Here is a 15,299-nt window from a genome sequence, read left to right on the forward strand (position 1 = left end):
AATTCCTTATCTGTTAAAAACATAGTTACCCTTGTGCAATAGTATCTAGTTTGTTAAAAATATGATAATGCTAACACTTACCTCTTGGATTGTTGTAACGATTGAATGAAATAACACCTTGCCTAGCACTGGCACGATGTCTGGACAGGTAAGCACTGAAGGATCAGCAGCAGAGACTGGGAACAGAGTCCTCATGGTGAACTAATGGAGTCTCTATAACCTCAGGAATCAGATTCAGTACTCACTAAGAACATACTCAGCCCCTACTGTATTTCAGGTACCCAAGTATCATAAATATATCTATTTATGATAGTGAACAGTGAATTCTACTTTCCTTATGTTTTAAGTCATTTGGTAGTTCACTGTTAGGGAACTAAATACCTGTTGGATCACAAACACTCAGTAATGTGCGTGTTTAAAATTAGGGGCCTATAAAAATTGATGTGATTTTATTTTCAGAAGAACTACCCTGATTTTGCTAATGTAATTTTGTTCCTTTTCTTTCTCTTTTGGCAGAATCCAGTTATCAAAGTCAAATAAGGTAAGTCTGAGATCACGTCAATTTTCTGAAAATAAAAACAAATGAAAATCAACCAACACACACAGCTGTGGGATTTTAGGACTATATTACTCAAAATAAGGCACTAAAAGTGGACAACTCTGAAAAACATGTATGCCAATCACCAACTCATAGGGTGATATTAACTGTAGAATAAAATAGGTGGGTTCCTACTGCCTGTGTTTGACTTGCTTACTTAGGAAAGTGGAGTAGATTTTTACTTGGTGTCTGGCATTCGCCACTCTTTCCACAAGAGGACACTCTGTACCATGACTGGTGCCCTCCTGCTTTAAGTCATGGCTAGGGATCTGAGGACCATTTTAAGAATCAGGCAGAGGTCCTACTGGAACTTCCAGGGCAGTGGAGACAGCGAGACCAGCTAGGTTGCTTAAGGCAATGAAGCTGACTAGGCAGACAGGTTAGGAGTGTTCACTGCTTACCCCGCGGGGGGAGGGATGGAAACATTCCTGCCCTTCTCACAGCTGTCCATATATAGCTGCAAGCATTTTTAAGGTAACTACGTCAAGGACTTATAATAACCAGTTAAAATGTCTACAATATTTACATAATTATAAATGCAGTCAAGGGAGGGATTTCTAGACAAGTGGTGGTTTTGTTGAGAGTGTTAAAACCACATCCAGCTTTCAGTATCTTATTAGACAATTTTAATACGTATAATGCTACAATTTAAAATATCTTCTGGCTACATGTGATGAAGGAAGTTGTATGTAATCATCATTAGCTCATGAATGAACATCCTTTTAGGTAAATATTTGCACATACCCTTGCTTATTTCCCTTGCTTGATAATCAATTCTAAGTGGTAAAGCATAAATATTTTAAAATCTTTGGATATCTACTGCCAAACTTCCTTCCCCTGGGAAGCTGTACCAATTTTTGCTTTATTTTAGAGGCAGACTTTTTCTATGAAGGGCCAGATAGTAAATCTCTTTGGTTTTGTGGGCCACATGCTTTCTGTCACAGCTACTCAACTCTGTTGCTCTAACAGGAAAGCAGCCACAGACAGTATGGAAGCAGACGAGTTCCAATAAAATTCTATTTATAGAAACAGATGGGGGCCCAGATTTGGTCTGTGGGTCATAGGTGGCCAACTCTGCTTTATTTAGTCACTGGTTTCTGAGAGTTGAGTATCAACCACGTGGGGATTGGAGTTAATGGACCTGTCATGATAAAGTTCCATTTCTTCCCAGAAGGGGAGTGTGTGAGCATACAGGAGTCTACATAGCCATCCTGGTGGGTATGAAAGTCCATCCTGATGCTGGCCACCCTCTAGGATCCAGGGCCTGAACTTCAGCCTTGTGTTAAGTTCTTTGTGTGTGAATGCACTGGGTGGACAGTGAGACCCGAACATCTCTTGCTGATGAACATTGGCTTTTTCAAATGGTCTAATTCTAGGAAATCTGCAACTGTGAAGACAAGCAAAGACACTGTTGGGACAAAGTTGAAAAGTGCAAACGAAAACTATGGCTACCATTCAGATGAGTCAAGGACCACACGTGAGTGGCTGGGTTTGGACAGGGAGTGTGTCGGAGGAGGAGCTGGCCCACCGAACACCAGTTCTGAAGGCATCTGCTTAGCTGTTGGCGGTCATTATTTGGGGTGTAATTTTTAGAAGAAGTCATTCCAGAACTAGAAATATTCTAGGAGACAATAACAGTAAAAACCCACCTGTTTATCTAAAGTTAAAAGAAATTGAGGTGAAAATTTGTTTTTTAAAATAATTTTTTTCAATGTTTTTTTTTTTTTTAATTATTCTACCTTAAAGTGTGTGAGGAGGCATTTTTATACATTGGAGTTACTTCCCAAAAACTTCAGTTAAATCTGAAATTCAGAAGAAATCTTTCCTTTTCAATTTGATAGTCATAATGGGCTCTTTGAAGCCACTGCCAGTAGTGAAGGACACAGGTAGGATCTGAATCAAGATCCTTTTCAAAGCAGTTGAGAGAGAGACTGTACAAATTACCCCTTAGAAGTTGGGGGCTGGCCCTAACAATTTGCCGGCAAATCCAATTCCACAGGAAGATTTTTGGTTAATCGATTCTTGCAGAGATGCTCAAAACTGTTTTCTCCACTAAGACTGGGACTCTCTTCTCGTTAGCTCTTTTCTTTCCATTCTTTTGTGCCTCCCTCCTATGTACATTCCAAATTGTATGCTTCAGATTCAAAGGAATATCACCAAGCATGGACAATTTCCTCAAATAATCCCATCATAGTCTCTTGCAAAATTTCCTGTGATAGAATATTTATTCATTAGTATTTAGAGCAATGAATCAAGTCCTTTGACCAAAATTGTGGCCCAAACTGAATCTCTCTGGACCCCTTTTCCCACTGTGTCTATTTCCCCCCATCAGACGTTAAAGCTATGGATTCGTCTTGTTTCTGAATGAGACTAACTTCTCAAGAAAGGAATCGATTTTGAGTCCTTTTGCTATATTTTTATTTCATTAGAAAGATAAATCTCTAAAAGTATGTCCCATCAAGTAAACTTTAAAAAAGCCGTTTGTGGTTAGGAATGATTGATGCCAGGGGTACATAAAAGTATTTCTTTATGCGTCAGAGTTGTTAGAATAGGCAGTGGGATTTGGGTCACTTCTGACTCTAAAAACATCTTCTTTCTGTTGCAGAGCCGGCTTCCCTCCATGCCAAGTCCTCTGAAGCTGGTGTTCCAGAGCAACGCAGCAATAGGCAACCTCATCAGGTGATTCAGACCTTCTCCCCCTTTTGGACTTTTTTTTTTGCCATTAAACACCCTTGCCTCATGGCAGGTGATTATGTTATGTTCATGATGGACAAATGTGGCATTTGCCCACCTCTGAGTCAATGGGACAGTGTTGCGGAACCGGACCAGAACACGTAGTATCTCTCCCCATGGAGCAGGCTTTTTGGGAAAAGATCAAAAGTGTAATTATTGACTGGTAATATTGAGGAGTCTGTTAGACGTCCACACAGAGATGTGGGATGTGCAGACGGATGTGTGAGCCTGGGGCACCAGGAAGAGCATGATTTTTAAAAAAATTTTATTTTTTCTCATATGCTTTTTAAAAATATTTATTTTAACTGGAGGGTAATTACTTTACAATATTGTGATGGCTTTGGCATACATCAACTGAATCAGCCATCAGTACACATATGTCCCCCCTATCCTGAACTCCCTCCCACCTCCCTCCCCACCCTATCTCTCTGGGTTGTCCTAGAGCACTGGCTTTGAGTGTGCTGTTTCATGCATTGAACTTGCTCTGGTCATCTATTTTGCATATAGTAATATACATGTTTCAATACTGTTCTCTCAAATCATCCCACCCTCACCTTCCCCCACAGAGTCCAAAAGTCTGTTCTCCTTTGCTACCTTGCATATAGGATCATTGTTTCTATCTTTCCAAACTCCATATGTATGCATTGATATATAGTATTTGTGTTTCTCTTTCTGACTTACTTCATTCTGTATAATATGCTCTAATTTCATCCACCTCATTAGAATTGACTCAAACGTGTTCCTTTTTATAGCTGAGTAATACTCCACTGTGTATATGTACCACAACTTCCTTATCCATTTGTCTGCTAATGGACATCTAGGTTGCTTCCATGTCCTAGCTATTGTAAACAGTGAGGGCAGAGCACAATTGACTGCAGGTATTTCTGGTTGCTAGGCAACTTTTGATGGGCACCGCCCTTCCAAGGGACATTAACATAAGAGAAACCATCCATGAGGAGCCGTGGAGACACAGTTCGTCATTTTCTGACACTGAACCAACATTGCTTATCACTCGAATGAATTAGAGTTCATATGCAGGATATACGGTTCTTTATATCCAAAAATCATATTAAACAAATGTGTATATGTCAATCCCAATCTCCCAATTCATCCCACCCCTTCTTCCCTCCTTGGTGTCCATAGGTTGTTCTCTGAATCTGGATTAATATATATATTCTATTGATACCATGTGTAAAACAGACAACTAATGAGAACCTACTGTACAGCTGAGGGAGCTCTACTTGGTGCTCTGTGGTGACCTAAATGGGAAGGAAATCCAAAAAAGAGGGAATGTATGTATATGTGGGCTTCTCAGGTGGCTCAGTGGTAAAGAATCTGCCTGTCAACGCAGGAGACACAGGATATATGGGTTCGATCCCTGAGTTGAAAAGATCCCCAGGAGAAGAAATGGCTACCCGCTCCAGTATTCTAGCTTGGGAAATTACAGTCCATGGGGCTGCAAAGAGTCAGACATGACTGAGCAACTGAGTACAGACGCGTATGTATATGCATGGCTGCTTCAATTTGCTGTACAACAGCAATTAACACAGCATTGTAAAGCAACTATAGCCTAGTAAAAATTACTTCAAACAACAAACAAAATACAAATGTGTGTCTAACCAGGGCCATTTTCTAACTTGTGCATCTTCAAAGGAGAAGCACTTAGATGCGGTTCTGCCTTAGTATCCCCAATGGGTGTTCTCCTCTGCTAGATTTTGGGGAAGCCAGACTCGCAGCTTGGGGCTCCGACAGCTTGTGGATCACATAGCCGTAGCTCTGTTTGGCCTCGGAGTTGGTACCTGCCTGAGGCGCTACTGCTGAGTGCATGCCTTCGAAGCCCCATCCTTCTCTCCTGGCATTGATGTTCACTTCAGCTTCCAGCTGGCTGCCGGCTGTAATATGCCTCCCTGCAGTTGAGACCCAGCTCCATACGTACATCTTGCCAGAGACATGTGCCTCCCAGGCCTGTGCAGGGAAGGGGACCTTGATGGATGTTTATCCATGTATCCAGAGGAGCTAAATGATGCTGTTAGCAGCAACTAAGGTAGCCAGGCAGGAAGATGTATGAGGGGTTTGAGGCACAGAAGCAGATGGACCTGCGTGACAAATTGTGAGCTCCTGGTAGGAGTTTGAGCTACTGCCTCAGGCTGGGTGGCAGGGAATAGAGAGGTAAAACTCTTCCCATCAAGCTGCTCCTGTGGGCACATGTATCTATTGTCTGTAGCAATGCAACAGTTTCCCCTTTGAAGGGCCAGTGTCTCTTGACTTAAGAGGTGGTGGGTGAAAGGGAGCAATTGCCAAGCTGTGATGGGCGTTTCCTGTCCAGACCCCACGACCGGACCTGAGTGGGCACTGTGTGCTGATGAAGGGGCTCTCCCTCAGTGTCAAGCATGGTCATCCCAAGGACACATTTAAGCCAGTCATTACTTCAGTGGCCTTCCTGTGGTTACATGGCATGTGTCTTTCCACCAGAGAAGTCACAGGGCTCAGGTCTGGGATGGAGGACGGGGCAGTGGGGAGGAGATACAGAAGGGGGTCATGTCCCGTATCCCTGATATAAATGAAGAGAAAGGGGGGACTATGGGTGTGCTTGTATACAGGAGGATGGCGTTCAGAGCTCTGAGGGGACACTCAGTTCAAAGTGTTGTTTTGAAAATATACAGGGAGACATTTCATTTAGTTTGTTTTCCAATTTCTCCATCTCTTCCTTTTTTTTTTTTGATGTTCTTTCTCAAGCACAGTAGAAAAGGTTTTTCGTACATATATAAATAGTATGTATAATATATATCTTAGAAAACTTATGAATTTTTGCCTAACTAAAAAATTTATGACATTTTGACTCCACTTATTTGACTTAGTATGAATGAAATGCTAGATTCCAATAAAAAAAAATAGACGCACAACAAGCAACAAAGATTTACTGTATAGCACAGGGAACCATAGTCAATACCTTATGATAACCTACAATGGAAAATAATCTGAAAAATAATATATGTGTATATGTATAATTGAATCACCTTGCTGTGCACCTGAAACGTAAGTTAGTGGAACTTCGATGAAAAATATATATGATGAAAAAAATATTCAGGGAGAGAAATTTAGGATGTTTCTTCTTCTTTAACGTGTAACAAGTTAGATAATCTATTGGTGGAAAAAGAACAGTGGCCATCGAGGTGCTGGGCCCTGGGGGCTGGTAACACACCCCCATGCTTCTTGAAGTGTTTGTAAGGTTTCTAGGCAAGCAGGGCACCTCAGCCAGAGCACCAGGTTTCTTAAAGATCAGAGAGGATGCAAGGAAGATGAACTATTTTTGCCTAAGCTAGAAACTGACAAAGGTTTTTAAATAGCTGGATTTTTCTAAGCAAGGGAACTTAGGACAAACACATTTCTGAAAAGGTCCATCTTTGATCCTTCAGCAAAAGGTGTCTTGCAGGTGTGGGTCCAGGCACTGTGTCCTCATTGCCCATTTGGGAAACCTGGACTTGAGGTGTACCGTGGATTATGCTTCCTGTGAGGCCCTTAAAGGAGGGAAGAATTGTGTTAGTTGCACAGCCGTGTCAGACTCTTTGCGACCCCATGGACTGTAGCCCATTAGGCTCCTCTGTCCATGGAAGTTTCCAGGCAATAATATTGGAGTGGTAGCTATTCCCTTCCCCAGGAGAACTCCTTGACCCAGGGATCAAACTCTGGTCTCCTGCTTTGCAGGCAATTTTTTACAACTGGGCCACCACAGAAGCCCTAAAGGAGGGAGGGAACAGACAAATATCATATGCTATCACAACTATGTGGAATCTACAAAGTGATACAAATCAACTTATTTACAAAACAGACTTGCAGACATAGACAACAAAATTATGGTTACTAAAGGGGAAAGTGAGAGGAGGGATAAATTAGGAGTTTGGGGTTAACAGATACACATCACTCTATATAGATAACTAACAAGGACCTACTGTAGAACACAGGGAACTATATTCAATATTTTGTAATAACCTATGAGAGTAAAATAATCTATAAAAAGAATCTGAAAAAGTATACGTACAGGTGAATCACTTTGCTGGACACCTGAAACGAGCACGACATTCTTGTACTCCAACTTAATCAAAAAAGGAGGAGGGCGGGAAGAAGATGGTCCATAGAGGAAAGGGCTTGGCCTTCAGTAGTTCCCTCCCATGTCCTAGTTCCAAAGAGGACACAGTCCTGCATGTGGTGATCTGGCCCCTGGAGACCCACCAGGTGGTCAAGCCACAGCTTGTAGGAGCAGGTCCAGGCCACCTTTAGCGAGAGGTTCCTTTAGAACTTGCCACAGCCAGGCCTGCAGCTGGTCTGTGTGGCCACGTTGCCCACTCTGCCGGGGCTGTGGACCCTCCTCAGAACTTCTTAGGCCACAGAGCAAGGACAGTACACTGTGATTTCTTTCCCTGTAACTTTTCTCCCTGTGCAGTGATCCCTGCTCCCTGGAGGGCCCAGGACAGGCAGCTGAGAGTCAGAGCCCCGTCCCTTGTCCTTCTGTTCTGCCCTCCTCTCCCTGGGCCTCCCTGTGAGTCAGTTTGTTCACTCTGCTGTCTATGCGGCTGTGGGGGTGTTGCCACCCACCTCAGGGGCCCAGAGCAGGTGCCCAGTGAGATTCCTGCCCAAGAGCTGGCTGGTTAGACTTCAGGGTGGTTGACTACGGATGACACAATTTTATAGAAAATCTGAGCTAGGCTCAGTTCCTGAGCAGCCTGTGAGTTAACCGGAGAGATCTTAGGTTGTGAGTCAGCTTGCAGCAAAAGTGTAGCCCGGGCTCCTCACCACAGAGCTGGTTGGGTCAGATGCCCGTCCCGTGGATGAAGACAGGGCGTGTATGTGAGAGCAGCTGAGGCTCCTGCCCCGGGTCAGCGGGTCTCAGAGCAGGGCCGTCTTGCCTTTGACTAGTCCAGCATCTCATGAGTCCACCTGTGTGTGTTCTCCCCACTCCGCCTTCTCATCTCAGCTGATGTCTTACTTACCCTCCACATCTTCAGGAGGTCTTAGGTAGTGGGAGGCCGTGGACTCTGTGCAGTCTGGCACGGCATTCTGGATTGCTCATTAAACACTAATTCCCTCTACTGGAGAATGTCCTCAACACCCAGCATTACGCTGTTACGAGTAAAGTGACACCAGGAGCCTGAGTGCTTATAGACTGCTCACCACAATGCAATCAGGACAAAAATACTATTTGACCAGAGTAGATGAGTATGCAATGTTTTGTTTCGGGTCCTTGAAGACAGGTGCATGATTCCAGGTCAAATGGTCATCTTGCTCCTTTGTAATTTTGGTCCCTCAGGGCTTCTTCAAGACTGTCTTGTTCAAATGATCCAGGGAAGGGGGACCCTGAAGGGCCCCGGGTGCAGTGCATAGGAGAGTCATCGGTGTGGCCTTTGGGGTACCCAGGTTCCTGGTCCCCCCCACCGTGGATCTCCTGGCCCAGTCCAGCTGGTGGTGGGGCAGCCTGGGCATCTCTGCATTTTAGAGCCAGTGGAGGGGTTTCTGACACAAGGCTGGATTGAAGGGTTATTGCCTAAGACAGAAATGACCTTGTAGGTGGGGACAGTGGGATGTTGCCAAAGATCAACTTGGCTACTTTGTCATTTCACCCTGAGCAATACTTATGATTTGCTCAGAGTCCCAAGACATTCATGTTAACTGAACTGGGCTGGGATTTACTGGACCGCTCTCCAGGACCCATGCTGCCTGCACACCATACGATTCCCAGGTGGCTCAGCGGTAAAGAATCTGCCTGCTAGTGTGGGAGATGCAGGTTCCATCCCTGGATCAGGAAGATCCCCTTGAGAAGGAAATGGCAACCCACTCCAGTATTCTTGCCTAGAGAATCTCATGGACAGAGGAGCCTGGCAGGCTACAGTTCATGGGGTTGCAAAAGAGCTGACATGACTGAGCGACTAAAGAGGCAGCAGCACTCTTGCTGGCATCATGTGGACCCTGCTACAAGGAGAGGAGGCCCTGGGGTCTGTGACCACACCTGCTCAGAGTTGAGTACAGGTGCCGAGGAGCAGGCTGTTTGGGGAGTTAGTCTCACCCTCCCTTCAGTCCTACGCAGAGTTCTACCATCTGTATCTCTATCCCCAGGCTGCTGAGAGCATCCACATGCTGTGTCCTCATCATACATCACCAGGTGTGAATTTAATTACAACTAATGCTCAGCAGTTACTGAACAGGAGCCTGGCTCCTTAATACTTTGTGTGTGTGTGTGTTAGTCACTCAGTCATGTCCAAGTCTTTGCGACCCCATGAACTGATCTCAGGCTCCTCTGTCCATGGAATTCTCCAGGCAAGAGTACTGGAGTAGGTCATCATTTCCTTCTCCATGGGGTCTTCCCAAACCAGGGATTGAACCCAGGTCTACCTCATTGCAGGCAGATTCTTTACTGTCTGAGCCACCAGGGAAACCCTCTTCATACTGTGAGTGAGTGAGTGACAGTCGCTCAGTCATGTCCCACTCTTTGCGACCCCATGGACTGTAGCCTGCCAGGCTCCTTTGTCCAGGAAGGGGTAAAACCCTATCTGCCGTGGCATCAGCCCCCGTAACTCTCGCTCCTTCGACACCCTCCCTGTTAAGGTCCAGAACACCGGAGGCCCGCACTGCCATGGGAAGGTCACCATAGTTGCCGTGGGGAAGCTCTTTTTTCAGATCCCCAGGTGTCTCCGGTTCTTTCAGTGCTGAAGGTCCTTGAGGACTTCAGAAGGGGTGAGGGCTCAGCTCTGGGGCAGTGTCACTGGGGACAGGCCATGGGCTGGAGGTTGCCTCCACATAAGGCCAGCCACTGTGGTCTGGAGCTACCAGAGGCCATGGCTGATGTAGGTCAGGTCCACTGGGAGTCGCAGGCATTTAAATCAAGGGAAGCGGCCCCTGGTAGCCTCCTGGAGCACCTCCCATGCTCATCCCCGCCTCTCAGCCCACTGCCCTGCCGGGTCCCCCCGAACTTGGGACTCTTTACCAGGGGCTGAGAGAGAAAGTCCTTATTACTGTTACAGCTGGAAGAAGTGGGGAGTGTTTCTCCCATATTCTGGGTCCCGAGGAATGCTCGCTGAGTGTGGAGATGAAGCCGGCACCTAGAAACACGGTAGTCTGGGTACCAGGGGACCGAGCAGTGGTCCTCAGGACAGAGACGCACTTCAGGGGCTTGTTAAAATTCTCCCTCCTGAGTCTCTTCCAGGCTTTCTGGGCCAGAATCTCTGGGAGATATGGCTGAAGAATGGACATTTTCACTGCGCTCCTGGGCAATCTGCTTTGAGGAAAATTCATTTGTGGCTCAGCGTGAAAACATAACAGACATGTATTGCATCATTCCTAAGGGGACATCATCCCCGAGTTTTGGAGATTCACTTACATCTGTTCATTTGAAATGACCCATGTTCACGACCCCACTGCAGGGAGCTTGCTGCAGAGCACAGAGGATTCAAGATGCTTGTTGGGGGCTGTGAGGGGGGTCACATGGAAGTGGCCTGACATTGACATACTCCATAACCATGAGGCATCGTAGTTGGGGAACACTTTTTATTTATTTATTTTTTATATATTTTTTTTTCTTTTTTTTTTATTTTATTTTATTTTTAAACTTTACATAACTGTATTAGTTTTGCCAAATATCAAAATGAATCCGCCACAGGTATACATGTGTTCCCCATCCTGAACCCTCCTCCCTCCTCCCTCCCCATACCATCCCTCTGGGTCGTCCCAGTGCACCAGCCCCAAGCATCCAGTATCGTGCATCGAACCTGGACTGGCAACTCATTTCATACATGATATTTTACATGTTTCAATGCCATTCTCCCAAATCTTCCCACCCTCTCCCTCTCCCACAGAGCCCATAAGACTGTTCTATACATCAGTGTCTCTTTTGCTGTCTCGTACACAGGGTTATTGTTACCATCTTTCTAAATTCCATATATATGCGTTAGTATACTGTATTGGTGTTTTTTCTTTCTGGCTTACTTCACTCTGGATAATAGGCTCCAGTTTCATCCACCTCATTAGAACTGATTCAAATGTATTCTTTTTAATGGCTGAATAATACTCCATTGTGTATATGTACCACAGCTTTCTTATCCATTCATCTGCTGATGGACATCTAGGTTGCTTCCATGTCCTGGCTATTATAAACAGTGCTGCGATGAACATTGGGGTACACGAGTCTCTTTCCCTTCTGGTTTCCTCAGTGTGTATGCCCAGCAGTGGGATTGCTGGATCATAAGGCAGGTCTATTTCCAGTTTTTTAAGGAATCTCCACACTGTTCTCCATAGTGGCTGTATGGGGAACACTTTTTAAATCTCCCATGTTTTATGTGGATCCGAAGGCACAACGCTTTCAATATGAATGAATAAAAGAGGATTTTAGGCTGTAGAAATCCCAGATCATGCACTGAATTTTAGGAAGACTCAGAAGGTAAAAACGAGACTGATTTTCAAAATTTGCATTAATCAAAACATGACACTTTTCTTTCTGATTATTTTTATTCTGGTTGCATCTCCAGTAAAGACATATAACACTGATGTTCTTTTCCAGACAAGAATTTCTGTGGTGAGGTGCAGTTAATGTAGGTGTCACTGTCCATTAATTCATTAGCACAAAACCGATCAAGTCAGAAATTTCTTCCTGAAAATTGCAGTCAATGAGAAAGGAAAGCTTCTTTTATTTTGATACAAAACCATGGGGTTTACAAATATTTCGCATCATGATGAATATTTAAAACAAACAATCCTCCTTTTCCTCTCCTTGACTCACTGGCAGTCCATTTTTTTCTGGTTATTTCAGGCAATTCTGTGTCTTTCCTTCCAAGTCTGTTAGTTTTGGGGGATGACCTTATGAATAATTCGAAACCTGGGTTATGTCTTCCCTGCTTATCTCTCCTGTGCTGAGACCAACAGAAATAAACTCTTTATAAATTTAGAAAACAACATTGGTTGGTGCAACCAGGTCATGGGGAAAAGGCAAACAACAGCAAAACCCCAGGCATCATCACAACAGAAGCACCATCCTTGTGGCACGATGCAGCCCCGTCAGCCACAAGGTTCTCCTTGTGTGACCGGGAATCAATGAATTAAGACCAGGAGTCAGAGTGGTGCCATCCCCAAGACTCGCTGCAGTTCCATTGTGACCTTAATTATTCATGGTGGCCAGTTACATTATTTAAGATGTTAAATGCAGCTCCAGGGCCCTGCAGTCTCAGCCAGTATCTTCAGGATGGGCAGGAAAATACACTGCATGTAATTTATTTTTTATTTTTTAAAACCTTTTTATTTTGCATTGGTGTATGCATGTGTGCTAAGTCACTTCAGTCGTGTCCGACTCTTTGCAACCCTATGGACTGTAGCCTGCTAGGCTCCTCTGTTCATGGGATTCTCCAGGCAAGAATACTGGAGTGGGTTACCATGCCCTTCCTTCTCCATGGGATCCTCTGGGTCCAGGGATTGAACCTGCATCTCTTACGTCTCCTGCATGGGCAAGTGGGTTCTTTACCACTAGCACCACCTGCGTAGACAATTAACAATGTAGTGATAGTTTCAGGCGAACAGAGAAGGGACCCAGCCATACATATACATGTATCCATTCTCCTGCAACCCATCCTCCCACCCAGGCTGCCACATAACATTGAGCAGAGTTCCTTGTGCTATACAGTAGGTCCTTTTTGGTTATCCATTTTAAATATAGCAATGTGTTACATGCCCATCCCAGACGCCCTAGCTATCCCTTCCCCCTATCTTTTCCTCTGCAACCATAAGTTTGTTCTCTAAGTCTGTGAGTCTGCTTCTGTTTTGTAAGTTCATTTGTATCATTTCTTTTAGATTCCACATATAAGGGATGTCATATGATATTTCTCCTTCTCTGTCTGACTTATTTCACTCAGTATGACAATCTCTAGGTCCATCCATGTTGCTGTAAATGGCATTATTTCATTCTTTTTAATGGCTGAGTAATATTCCATTGTATTATGTACCTTCTTTATCCATTCTTCTGTCGATGGACATTTAGTTTGCTTCCATGTCCTGACTATTGTAAACAGTGCTGCAATAAACACTGGGATGCATGTATCCTTTCAGATCATGTTTTTCTCCAGATATACTGCATGTATTCTAACAGGGAATTACTCTTCCACAGGCATTGGCCCCTTGGAGGAGTGAGTGGTCTGTTTGGGAGTGCATTTCAGAAGGGGAATGTAAGAGCCAGGAAAACTGTCTGAGGAGATAGATGGATGATCTACATGGAGTCAGTTCATCAATTTTGCTCCTTTCCTTTAGGAAGGAGTGTGTTATTTAAATAAGGTTGAAAATATTCTATATTTTCACATAATGGTGAGAATTAGGAGTATTAAAAAACAAAACTGTGAATTTTTGCGGTAATTTGCCTTCATACACATTCTAGATTCTTCGAATTGGATCTCTCTTTAGGCCCTGAATTTGGGAAATGTCTAGAGTGTTGTACTGAAAATCATAAAGGAAGGACACATGCTAACATTTGTATTCCTCTCTGCATCCTCATTTTATCTTTGCTGATGAGTGGGGCTTTCTTCTCAAATGTGCCTTTTAAGATGATCTCAAGCAACTCAATTCATCCTTTTTTTCTTTGTCTTCAGGAGTCTGATCACCGCCAGCTGGGCCCAGCAAATCACCCACAGGTTTCCTTTAATGTGGCCAGTCCTAAGAAGGTCAGGAATGTGACTTTGGTATAGTACAGACATCCCTTTGGCTTCACATGGCTCTTGACTGAGGACCTACATCTCATTGCTCATGACGTCATCATTGCTCACTGTGATGTCATCACTGCTGCCATTCTAACGCTGGGCTCCCACTCTGCAGCATGACCTGGAAGAAGCAATGTTGTCATCATCAGAATGGATATTTTATTTTGAGAGAAGGAATCCATTTTCCCAGCTTCTAAAGTGGAATTTGACTTTTAAAATATTTCAAGATTTCAACGAATTCCATAGTTACTAAGTAAAAGTTGCACATTCATTATGATAATGCCTCTCATCACTCAACACTCCTGCTTGCTAACCCAGCACATGGCAGATATGTCTACATCCCATTGTGATGTTTAAGAGGTCTTTATTATCTACAGTCTCTTGAAGATAATATTTATGTATGTTTACTATGTGGGTATTATTGCATATTATATGTGGAAAAAAAGAGGATTAAACATTAGGATCCATCAGATGACTGAAATTGCCCAGAAAAATCATAAGTTGTAGGTTATAAATAATAGTACATTCTAAAGCAGAAGGGGACCTTGAGAAATATTATTGGATACTGACAAGAAGACATTCATTTTTATCTGCTCCCTTATCAATCTTTTTCTCATGTCCTCAGATGAGTTAGATGTGGATTTTGCTGTTTGGGGGATGTATGTCCAGCCATGAAAAAACTGGATATGGGCAATACGTTCTTTTATAAATAAAAGGGAAGACACCAAAAAACCTTTTATTGTTGTTCTTCACTCTCTACTATTTAAATGGTTTAAATAATCATAGAGTTTAAGAATCAAACATTTTCCAAGAAACAAAACAGGAGACCTCTATTAAAAATTCTTTTTTCATTTTTCATGTAGAGATTCTCAGTGTATTTTGCTGACAACCCCATCTCTTCACAGAGAAGGCAATGGCACCCCACCCCAGTACTCTTGCCTGGAAACTCCCATGGACGGAGGAGCCTGGTAGGCTGCAGTCCATGGGGTCGCAAAGGGTCAGACACGACTGAGTGACTTCACTTTCACTTTTCACTTTCATGCATTGGAGAAGGAAATGGCAACCCACTCCAGCGTTCTTGCCTGGAGAATCCCAAGGACGGAGGAGACTGCCGTCTACGGGGTCACAGAGTCGGACACGACTGAAGCGACTTAGCCATCTCTGCATATTTAACATAGAGGTTGGACTATGATTTGACTGAGCTCTGCACTGCTTGATGCAGATTACTGTGATGGCTGCTGCTGCTG

The 15,299-nt window shown here is 43.9% G+C and overlaps 1 protein-coding gene across 4 annotated transcripts in view; it reads left to right on the forward strand.

Moving 5' to 3' along the window:
• IGSF5 (immunoglobulin superfamily member 5) overlaps window positions 1-14,784 on the forward strand; it is a 53,703-nt gene extending 38,919 nt beyond the window's left edge. For all 4 annotated transcript variants that reach the window (XM_006076936.4, XM_006076937.4, XM_044947269.2 and 1 more), the window contains 4 exons: window positions 517-541; window positions 1,975-2,075; window positions 3,204-3,277; window positions 13,945-14,784. In XM_006076936.4, the coding sequence (XP_006076998.2) occupies window positions 517-541; window positions 1,975-2,075; window positions 3,204-3,277; window positions 13,945-14,040 (296 nt within the window). In that variant the 3' untranslated portion in view covers window positions 14,041-14,784. The remainder of the gene's footprint in view (window positions 1-516; window positions 542-1,974; window positions 2,076-3,203; window positions 3,278-13,944) is intronic.
• Window positions 14,785-15,299: the final 515 nt, after the last annotated feature.

Source organism: Bubalus bubalis, chromosome 1 (assembly GCF_019923935.1).
Source record: "Bubalus bubalis isolate 160015118507 breed Murrah chromosome 1, NDDB_SH_1, whole genome shotgun sequence".
Lineage (NCBI taxonomy): Eukaryota > Metazoa > Chordata > Mammalia > Artiodactyla > Bovidae > Bubalus > Bubalus bubalis.